Source organism: Pelodiscus sinensis, chromosome 5, assembly GCF_049634645.1.
Source record: "Pelodiscus sinensis isolate JC-2024 chromosome 5, ASM4963464v1, whole genome shotgun sequence".
NCBI lineage: Eukaryota > Metazoa > Chordata > Testudines > Trionychidae > Pelodiscus > Pelodiscus sinensis.
This window is the reverse complement of record NC_134715.1, coordinates 132170359-132181866: the sequence shown is the minus strand read 5'-3', so window position 1 is coordinate 132181866 and position 11508 is coordinate 132170359. Positions and strand designations below refer to the sequence as shown.

Sequence of the window (11508 nt, the reverse complement as noted above, 5' to 3'; positions counted from 1 at the left end):
GTGAAGGCAGGGGACTGGACTCCATGACCTTTCAAGGTCCCTTCCAGTTCTAAGAGATAGGCAATCTCCATTAATTTAATTACAAAATTTAATTTAATTGAATGTTGCTATCACACCTGCAGGTCCCCCACCCCCCCACGGCTCCCATTGGTCATGGTTCTTTGCCAATGGGAGCTGCATAGCCGACACTTGGGCATGGCAGTGCACCTAGGGGCCAGAGGGATCCGGTGGCTACTTCTGGGAGCTGTGCGGAGCTAGAGCAGGTAGGAAGCCTGCCTTTAGATGGGAACCTGGGGCTGTTTCTTGAAAACTCGATGGCTGGTAACTCTGCCAGTCTCCTGCATCACGTTGAACATCTGCTCCCTCGCGTGTAGAAGCCATTGGAAGGACCAGAAAGAGTTGCTCAGTGGGGCCCACAGATCCCCTAGAGTTCCCTTGTGGACCCTAGTCTGAGAAACGCTTGCCCTACGTCAAAGCGAGCCATCGTCCATCCTCATGTTCCCAGTCCGGCCATTTGGCCCTCTCCACGAAGCTCTCGGTATGACAGTCACTCACCATTCATGCAGTCAGTTGCCTTGAAACCAAAGGAAAGGGGACACAGAACTGCACCACGGGGGTAACCAGATGTATAGGCTGTATTATTTAATAGAAGTTACAAGAGGATAAATGTACAGTTGAAAATCAACATGCTAATTTCTAATGCATTTTAATCTGTAAACCATGCAGTCCATTTTTAATCAGTAGCTCCGCTAGTGAGTTTGAAGGAGAAAAAATAAAACCTTCCCTTTAAAGTTAAACCTAATTTCCTAAATATTCCCCTTATTGTGCAAAAAAAGCTGGTTTCACCACATTGGGGTAGAAAATAACCCTCTCCTCTCACCCCCCTTCCCGGAAAGGCAATCCAAGCAGCCAGTGGACCCGGGAGGGTGCGTGGGAGGTAAAAATCAAAGTTAGAAAGCAAGTCAGTGCAGATGTAGTTCCTGATGAAGGAGAAGCAGGAGCTCACTAAGCACAGCAGCGTCTGCAGGGCTTTCTCTTTCAAGTCAGAGCCGGCGGACGGCAGGGGTAGAGACAAGAGGTTTGATTCTCAGTTACGCTGTGGCCCCTTTATGCTCTTGTGGCAGCTTTTAAAGGGGCCTTTTTGTAAAGGAAAATCAGATCCATGTGCCAACAAGGGTAAAGACAGGGCCAAATGGACAGCTGTGACAAACGCACCATCTCAGCTCCTTGGGATTAAACCCAACTGGATCCATCACTAGCTAAGACCAAGCTGACCACACCGTATGTGGATTACAGTTGCAATCCGCGTCACGCCAGCAAACGTGACTCTTCACAACCATGTTGGAACCCAACATTCAAGGCCATGAATGGGAGGGGTCGGCGAAAAAACAAGCCACAACAGCAACCTCCCTATGAAACAGATGGGGGGCAGAAACAGAGCCAATCCTTTAGTTTCATATTCCGGGGGGAGGGACTTCACCCCCTGTACACACCAATACAGACATCCACAGAATCGTTCCTGTGAACCAACAAACCCCATGGAAGCAGCTCAGAGTTTGCAATAGGAAGCGTCCTTCCCACCTTGAGCTCATTGATTAGATGTTCACTTAAAGGGTGTGTTACGAAACCGTTCCCTTTGCCGCCCAAACACAGAATTTACAGCCCGTCGCAAAGGCGTTATCTGGTGCCCCACGGGCATGTAGAAACTGGTTCCTGACATTGAGGGTAATTGGATCTTCTTCTTTCATCAGGTGCATGTCGAAGTATATGGGCCCAGCCCATGGGTGGGATACATGGAAAATGAGGTTGTTTCTCTATTGCAGAATCTTCTGGCAAGTTCTAACATTGGAACCAACTAGAAAAAGCCAGGTAATGTCTTAAGGGGAATTCTGAAGCTAGGCAAGAAACGATTTAGAGAGAATGGCAAAGTTGAAATAAATGTGGTAGAACTGGTCACTGCTTGAGAAAAGGAATTCCCCTCACCTCCTTTAATCGGCATTTTTGGGAGGTGAAAACTAAGTCCCATTGCCTCTTCACCGTCGCTTGCTCATTTTCCCTGCAATTAAGTCTGGAGCAGAGATAAATTGTGTTGCACTTAGAACGGCTTTGCCTTGGGACGGGAAACCAAATTCTGATTTGTTGCTGACAGCTCATTCCAACTGAACCATCGGAAAGAGAACAGAGTTGCTGAAGGCCAAGATTACTGATCCATGCTAGCAGATTTTGGATGGGGTACCATGCCCTCCCACCCACACATCCATCCATGCACGGAGTCTTTGGCAGCACTCGTAATGCCTCCACTGAAGCATCACTTGGAATGCTTCTCGTAGTGTCTCACGAACAGTTTTAGAACTGGACAAAAATGTCCAACCTAGAAGATCTGACATTTGCCAGCCCAGTCATTTCCATATCTACGTGGACAGTCTCGTTTTTAACAAGCAAACAAACATTGAACAATGAAACGGACAACTTTCCCCCTGGAGAACACAACTGTGGTCAGATACTCAAAGTGCAAAACTGCTCAGAGCTTTTGTGACGAACTCCAGCACTAGGGAATGAACACACACACTTCTCCTGACGCACCAGCGCAGTTTGCCTGTAAGTTAGTGCATTAAAGAAACCATAAAACCTCTTCCCAATGCATAGGCGGTCAGAAGTGTGTCACCTAAGTTTACAAAGACGACACCCGGGTACTTCTCAGGCAGCGGAACTATCAATTAGTGCTTAGATATTTTTGCAGGGGGGGGGACCCAACAAAAGCATTTTTCTAGTGTGACTATTTAAAAAAATGAAGGGATGGTCATCTATGTACATGAGTACATTAATAGCAGCATTGTTTGGGGAGGGGCACAGGTCTATTGGAGTGGGGGGTTCTGCTCCTGCCCCCGTTTTGCAGCTTTATAATAAACTTTCCCTCCTAAGCACTACCATCCGTATCAGAAGATACAAATCATTAGTAAGAGTTAGAGGAGATTTTAAACATCTTCCAAAGCTTTTAAAGCAATCTGTTTAAAAGATTCATTTCATTTTGAAGGGATGGGACTGCGTCTCTTGGAACAAAACGTTAATTAGGAACAGAGCACCAAAATTCCATTTTTCATCCCCGTTAAGTGACTTGTGGTTAGGAGTTTGACCTCCCGAAATCAGAGACTCTCTGCATCTCCAACTTGGCAGAGGCTGCTTTCCTAGCAGAAAATCCTCAATGCCGGAGCCAGGTCACGTGATGCTGGTCCAGGCGTTTCACATGGCGTCTCCAAGCAGAGCTTAAAGAGCTAGGAAATTAAAGCTCGGCAGGCCACTTTGCTCCTCTTTAAATTGAGCTTGGTGGAGGCAGGACAGAGTTGAGCGGCCGGTCCCGGTAGGTTTGCTGTTGCCTGGGGTCACGGCGGAAAGGTTTGTCTCAGGGATTCTGTTTACTTTGTTCTTTTATATTAATTAGGGCGCCCAGTGGAACCTCACTATATGGAATACCTCTGAAGGTAAAGCCTGAAACATGCCTTTAACAGCTCACAACTTTGCTCTGCTGACACCTACTTGGGCATGATAACTCTCCTCTAGCAAACAGCCCGAGTGATACATGTGCGGGTGTGTCTCCCCATCCCATTTCTATTATTTAACAAGGAGTGAAGAAAAAAAAATCACCACCCGCAGCAAAACCAGCGGCTGACAAACGCGATTCAAAACTGTATTTGACAGTCTGTCCTCCTCCTAATAAAACACTGGAACTGCCAGAGCGCCTTATAGGTCATGCTTCTGATGCTCATTTATACCATTGCCAGCAGCTGCAGCAGCTTGCTTCCAAAAGGGTTTTAAAGTGCTCACAACTATTTATGGCCCTTAAGTGCCTTGTGGACTCCTCATTTTTTCAGCATTGGCCCGCCGTGGGGTTTGGATGTTTTTTTTTTTTAAAACTATACATTCATTTTAATGCAGCACGTTTATCTTGCATCTGATGCGTATGTGATTCTCAGCACATCACCGCCTCTCCCCGCGCTCCTGCATCAGAGAAGCGTCCCTCTTCCCGGCCGAATGCAAATGTGTTTGTCCCTTTGTCTTTGATACTGATTACTGGGAACTGTGACTGGTGATGCAGCTGGTGACACTTCCGGTGTCTACTGAGAAACCAGGTCTTCTGGCCCTTCCACTAGATTTTCACAGCCGTGTTGCGGCTTCCCTTTTTCAGGAGCTCAGTTAAGAGGAGTTTTCACTGGCCCAGAAGCCGGTGAATTCTCCCCTGGAAACAGAGATTGCAGATTCTTCCCCCTGGAGTTAGCAGCGTCCGTCTAGCTGCTGCAACCCACGAATCCAGACTTTGCAAGTGGGGTGGGTTCAGAACACTCATCTGGTTCTCTCAAGTCAGGTGAACCTACTGCATGCGACATCTTCCCGGCACAGAAAAAGCTGGGTTGGACGGCTTCACTTTCACACTCTCGTTGGGCATGGTACAAATGTGTGTGTCGAAAGGTAAAAAAAAAAAAGCCCAGGGCAGAGTACTGAACCCTTCGCCGCCAGTCTGGAGCATGACAAAACAGGAGCATTTCAGAATTAGCGCAGAGCCTAAACAGGGAAGTGACCCAGTTGCCCCCGGTGTTGAGGAAAGCCTTCGTTAGCAGAGCAGTTCTTTGGCTTGCCGATCCCTTTCCATCCGTGTCAATTACTAATTTCATGTCGCGTTCACCATCCTTCAAAACCTGTGCTCTGAAAGGGGTTTTCCAAAAGGAAATACAAGGAAAATGCCAATATACAGCCCTCCCCAGTATAAAAAGACCCTGCATACTTATCCCATCACACTGATGTAGCCAGTGGCACAGGGTCACGGCTTACAAACGTGGCTATCGACACGCAGGTGCAAGTAACACGTACCCTTATAAGAAATGCATCGCTGAGGAGCATTGGGGAAAAAAATTGCCCTTACGAAAGACAAATGCAAGATAACCTCCTTGTCCACCCTGTGCTTCTATACGTGTTGGATAGTGGTACCAGCACAGCAGCCAGGAAATGCAGAAGCAACCCTCCAGGCACCTGCGTGGCCAAACAGAGCAAGGCCGAACGTGGCCCAGAGAGCCATCCCTCACCTTGCACAGGAATGCGAAGATTCGAGGGTGAAAGGGACAAACCGAAATCTCTCCCCAATTGCTAGAAAAGGTGCATTGGCTGCTTCAAACAAATAATTGCCGGGGGCAATAAAAACAACCCCGGCTCAAACCGATGCGTAAAAAAAAAAAGACGCATATTTCAGGGTCGAAGCAGCGTTACTTTTGTGGATATGTACACATTAGGAATGTGAATGGCTCCCTGCAATGCTAGTAGTTATAGGCAAATATGAAGCATGACATGCCTGCTCCCACAGAAATGGGACTAACAGTAGAATATTTTTGCATCTGGATTTGATATTGAAGAGGGATCCACTAGATACATCTCCCCCCAGAACAGTTACAGTCTAGTGGGTAAATACAAGGTAAGGGCATTACCAGCATACATTCTGTACATAAGCACTCCAGTTGGCTTCTTTGGGAGTCTTATGCAGAGGAGGAGGGACTACAGAACAGACTATAGAACAGACACTTGCTACAGACCACAGAGGAGATTCTGGCCCTTAGGCACTTTTTACCAAGTGGCTATTCGAGCTTCAATGTTCGGTGGAGTGCTCTGGAGTTCCCTGTGACGCGGGAGTGTTCATAAGTCCGTTCAGTTCTCTGCCAGAGTTCGGCGAACAGCAATGCCTTGCGGCCTGCAAGGTTGTGAGGAGCACTGACACTAGCGTCACTGGGCCGTCCCTCCGGACATTCGGGAAGGGGGAAGAGAGAAGACCAAGTCGCATGGAGTTGCAGAGAAAGGCAAAATTGTGGCACGGCGTCGGCACGGCGTCTGCCTGCCTCTTTGCGGAGTGTTCATTTCCATCCTGGATGAGGCAGAATCACACCACCACCACCCCAGGCCAAACCGGCACCACAGGCACAACGCTGAAGCAGAATTATTGCGTGACTCTCGCGCTAACCCATCTGATGACGCTGTCACTCTCGCGCTCCTCCAGGACAGTGTCTTTGCAAAAAGACAGCAGCAGCTCCTAACGAATTATTCCAGATTACGGCGTACAGTCCTGCTCAGCAGGTCCAATTACAGCCCGGATGGATCTGGTTAGTGAACTTCTCCTGCCGGGAGTCTGCAAACTAAGCATGAAGTTAGCATGCACGTCAACACCACAAAAGGAATGGATTGGCATTTCTGTGCACGCGCTGCCTAACTATACCCAATACGCTAATCTGCATTCGGCAGCTCACAAGCTGGGCTCTTTCCATATGAAAAGGCATGTCTGAGCTACAGGAAGGGAGGAAAAGCATTGGAAACCACCACGCTCCCATACTATTTTTTTCACCACTTGAATAACTTAACAAAAGAAAAGTCAAAAGGATTCTCTGACTTTGGTTAAAAAAAGCGCATCTGGGCCCGAGCTTTTCTTTCAAGTTGCAGCTTTCCGGTCGACTTATAAACCCCTGAAAATAGGAGTTTAGAGTGTGAGAGGAGGACATCCCCTTTCACTGCAGCAGTTCAAACAATGCCGCGAGATCACCACTTGATTATTTCCCTATCCACATTTTCCCATAAGGGCAGGTTCCGTGAGTACTATACACGGGAATACAAAAATACATATATTCTCTTTAAACAAGAATCCCAGATCCAGGTGCAGGGAGGCTTCTGTGCAGAAATTAGCACAGTCCTGAAATCCCCAACGCCCATCCCAAGCAGCTGACAACGCTCACAAATGGTGGCTGTTGATCAGACTCCGAAGTTGCTTAGCCACAGTGTCTATCAGCTTCTGTTTGTCTCTCTCGTTCTTCCGGAACTGCGCAAAGACGTTGTTCTTTCGGCTGGCGTCTTTCATCCTGCGCAGAATGGAAACAACCAATCAGGTTACTTTGCCCCATAAATCACTCCGAGGCACCCTACCTCAGAAAACCTCCTACTGAACCCAGTCTGCCTTGCCCTCCGCTTTCAACGACAGCGTTGCTCATATGGTAGTTTGTATCGATACCTCCTTGGTGAGAGAACTTTTTTTTATTGCCTGAGAGATAGAACTAGGTGGTCTTTCCTCTGGCTTCTATGGCCTGGGGGCAAACAAGGACGTACAAAGCCAGCGCCCAATACTGTGCACGGGCATTACATTGTACAAAACTATCTCCAGATTTATTCTTTAAACTAGGCAGTCACAAAATCACTGCAGAATGTTTATTTATGGGGTCCCTTTAATGCCAAAACACGGTCTAGGTCCATGGATCCTGAAGCCATCTAGCTCCCCTTCCCTCGCTTTGATCTGTTTTGCCAAAGAGAGAAGGAGATGATAACAGAGGGTCCGAAAGTGAATCAGATGCAGTTACATTTGCAGTGGTTCAGATACATGCATGCCTGTCTACGCACATGTAGAGGGCGCCGTGCCTTGTGATGTGGTCAATGCGTTAGCTACACACGGTCTAGGCACATGGATATAGCGTACAACACTATAGCTGAAGTAGGCAAGCAAGGTTGACACAAAGCGTCACTCCAAGCCCATTTACAACAGCAGGTGGAGGTCGTAATATACTGGGTTCAAAGCAGGGCAGGAACCAGAGATGTCATTTCCAGCTAGAAGAGATGTAGCTGCACTAATTCAGACTGAGCTAGTGTGCTAAATAAACAAGCGTAGCCGTGTGAGTACAAACCCACCCGAGGTCCTTTGTACATACGCAGGGGACTAGACATCGGACTAACCTCTGGCCTACTGGCCTCAAGAAGCCACCACTGGTTTACAGTAACACCCTTCGTGGCAATACTTCTTTTCAAATCAGGCCAAAGGTAATTGTCCTTGGAGAGATTCCAGGTATTTTCAGATTCTGATGCCTTAAAATTAGGGACAAGTAATCTCATTTTCAGAGATGTTAAACTCCTATTTACCTGCCTCAGTATGGAGGGAGGTATCTAGTTTGGAGCACCCAAAGGGAGAAACAGTGATATATTAGTGCCCGGAAAGTTTGCAACTTTCTGAATTAGAGGCTTTTGACTTATCGAAGCACAAAACAAACCTTTTCAAACACCTAACACCCACTATTTTTTCATGCTCCGATCTCACAAAACAAAGCCAAGTGGAATTCGAAACTTTCACACACACCCCCAAGCTTGTTATGAGTGACAAGGATAATGCCACCCTTTACTCCAAAAGACAATTATGTGCTAAGTTTTAAGTGCCTGAAGACAGGGGCTTACAGTTGGAGCCCCTTCTTAAGTGTGGAGCTGGTGAGGATTTGACACAGCAAAACAAATGTGATCGTGCATATCTGAAGAGCATGTGATTGGTGGAAGTACCATGCCATTAACGAGGAAGTGCGCACATGACGGGAGAGGTGAGTGTTGCTAAGTGCGACAGGAGACATTTTTAATGCTCCAGAGTTCAAGCGTGACACTATGAAGTGTTATTTAAAATAGCCATTAGCATATCTATTAACACCGAGCATCTTCAAAGCGTCCAAGGGGGCTCGGAGTAACTGGAAACAGACCCCACCTGCTCGATCATGGGCACAATGAGTATTATGGATACAACTATTGTGTTCATTGACATTGTGAACACACTGATTGCTGTGACGGAGACAGATCAGCCCGAGCTGTTAACGTTTGGGGCTGGATCCAAACTTCCTGAAAAGCTGGATGCGAAAGGGAATGATTTCCTTAACGATTTAAGTAAATTACAGAAACTGGAGGGAAGCGAAAGTCTTGCATAGTCCAGGCGCGGGACCACCCGGAATTACAACAGTGTATTGCTCTTAACTATGGAAGAATCCAGGCCTCTGGAAGACTATTACTTCAATGTACTGCCCGACAGGGTGTCTACGCAGGTATGCCAGAGAAAGAAAAGATGCCCTTTTGGGGGATGGTTGAGATGGGATTACTCTTTGATAGGATAATAGAGGTTTTAATCCTGCCCTCAGTACAGGGCCAACAGACCCGTGAGTCTACGCAGATTCCGACTGATGTCAATTGCAGAATTGGAGTCTTGGATGTCTGGTTGATAATGCAATTAGCTCCGATTCCAGCAGCTGTGTAACAGTATCCTGGGACCTGTGGATGACGTGCAGCCATTGCTGATGCAAGATCAAGCTATTCTGCTTTGCCATGGTGCTCCTTACTTCCAAAAGTGACAAAGCAGCATTGTAATGATTTTTTAAAAACATCTGTGCATTCCTTTGGCAGTTTTATCTGCACTCAAAACATTGTGGGCAGCAAGGCTTATTTAAACTGGGCGCCTGTGCTACCACTCGTGTGTGGCTGGATTTCTTTCCTCTGGACATAGATTTGAATCCATAAACTGAAGCACATGGGCTTGTGTAAACGACGTGATTCCTACTAACCCATGCATGCAAAGTAATTTCGTCTCTATCTGAGCAAAAAATCTAATCACCCTCTTTTCTTTAAACCTTTCCATAAAGGTCTGAGGGCCAACTTCTGTATTTTAACTATGTATTATAAGCTCCCAATCACATTTGGGGAGGACGCCAGTACGGAGGGAAGAATTTGGTCTTAACTATGTGTTTTTCACTCAGTCCCATGTGGTTAGGCATCAGTGTTCTTGGGAGATCGCTGAATTCACGGGTCAATTCTATTTCAATACCAGCCTGCAAGAAATTCCTGGCCCTATAACAGATGGAAAGCCAAATCACGCATAGAGAATTTTGGTTGAGGGTGCTACTCTATCAAGCAAAAAAAAAAAAAAAAAACCCCAAAAACCCAAAACTTAAAAAAACTCTTTTGAGTAAGGACGGTCCCTTTAGTTATGCGTCTGCACAGAATCTAGCATCATGAGGCCTTGAGATGCTACCACAACAGTTATTTACAAAAACAAAGGAGAGTTAAGCTTGGTCTCCACCTCAGCCAATACCACTTCAGACTGAGCCAACGTCTGTTGAAATTAATCTATAACAAAGCAACACAGTAAAAGCTCCTCTTTTAGTTGTATTTAGTGCATTTGAGACCATAATGTTATGGGGCGAACAGTTTCAAAGAGCGCTTGCATTTTAGATTGTTTAGTGCTCCGTTGAAATCAAACAACACAGGATTTAGTGCAAGGTGAATGGAAAAGCCCAAATGAGCAGCATACTTACACGCGTGATATCCTGTGAAAGAGGTGTGATTAGGAAAAGAGATAATCATGAAAAGAAGTTAAAAAATTAACCAGCAGATCAGACTCATGTTGTCCGGTTGGCACAGCTAGTTACGTATGGGTAACTGGGATTCTGGTCTCGATGTCTGGGGGAGGAGGGAAAAGGTACATGCGTAAAGCCAATGACTGGAGTTCTGGGTGGAACACCTCACGAGCCATTGAGAGCGTATACGCTATGGCAGCCAGTGGAAGTCGTGGTGTGAGATGGATTCAGCACAATGATCTATACGGAATCCTCAGGGTGCCTAGAGTTTGATGGGGGATGGGAATGAGGCTGCTGAGCTGAGCGCCTGAATGCCAGCGTGAACATCCCAATCACTCAGCTGAGGCATGTGTCAAGCTAGCGGATGCACCAGGGCAGGTCTGGCAAAACCACTGGGCGCGGGAAGCTCACGCCGACTAGATGAAAATGAGGCAGGTCTTGGGACACTGGCGGGATTATTTATGGTGGCTTTTTTAAACAAATACTCGAGATGGAGGGCGGATGGGCAAATGCTCCACAGATGGAATAGCAGCACGGGCAAGGTGGTGTAAGTACGAGTGGAAGGAGCTCTCCTCCCTCAACACCTATGGGTGTTGAGCTAGGCACACTAACTTCCGCTGGACCAAGAAGTGGATTCCTCCCTATCAACTTCGGCCACTTAATTTATGCAGCTTTCACTTGGCCTGGGGTACGCTACACCTTGCTAGGACACTGCCGTCGCCACAGTGTGAACCAGGCCCTTTCTGCAGACGGTTATTACCATGCCATCAATAACACTCAGTCTTTATGCACAGTGCTTCAGATGCTAAACGGGCATTACATACTTTAATTAAACCCCATTTTACAGATACAAGGCCTTTGTGGGGCCCTTCTGTGGGCGATTAGCTACTCGCACCCATAAGATGGCAGGTTGCATTTTTTTTTTTTTTGAGGATTGCTGGTGACTAGCTGAAGGACCTTGCGAAAGATGCAGCAACACTAAGGAAGCCTTTGACGATCTTGGGGGGTATTACAAAACAGCACCACGGCACTTAAGCTGAACGTGAACTCTGATGTCTGAAACCAGCCATTTTCAACACTGTGATTTTCAAAAGGTGCTGAGGGGAGGCAGCAGGATTGGTTTTAATGGGCGTATTCTGGGTGAGCTGCAAGAGGGGCTAAGTAACCGGTGTGCCTTGCTGGCTGCACAAGGACAGTGTGACGACGGGTGGAAGCCAATGTTGCTTTCTCTTAATGGTGGCCCAAACCTCTGGAAGGATCATCGTTGTCTTTTAAAGACTAACGTTAAGGCATGGCCACCTGGAGCGCTCTCATAGCAGAGATCTCAGAATCCCTACTG

General features: G+C 46.9%; 1 protein-coding gene across 4 annotated transcripts in view; it reads right to left on the bottom strand.

Annotated features, from left to right (window-relative positions):
* Positions 1–604: 604 nt before the first annotated feature.
* EXOC6B (exocyst complex component 6B) overlaps positions 605–11508 on the bottom strand; it is a 468167-nt gene continuing 457263 nt past the window's right edge. For 2 of the 4 annotated variants that reach the window (XM_075931045.1, XM_075931048.1), the window contains 2 exons: positions 10128–10139; positions 605–6884 (listed from right to left, as the gene is read on the bottom strand). In XM_075931045.1, the coding sequence (XP_075787160.1) occupies positions 6758–6884; positions 10128–10139 (139 nt within the window). In that variant the 3' untranslated portion in view covers positions 605–6757. The remainder of the gene's footprint in view (positions 6885–10127; positions 10140–11508) is intronic. The other 2 variants (XM_075931047.1, XM_075931049.1) reach the window with 1 other exon arrangement.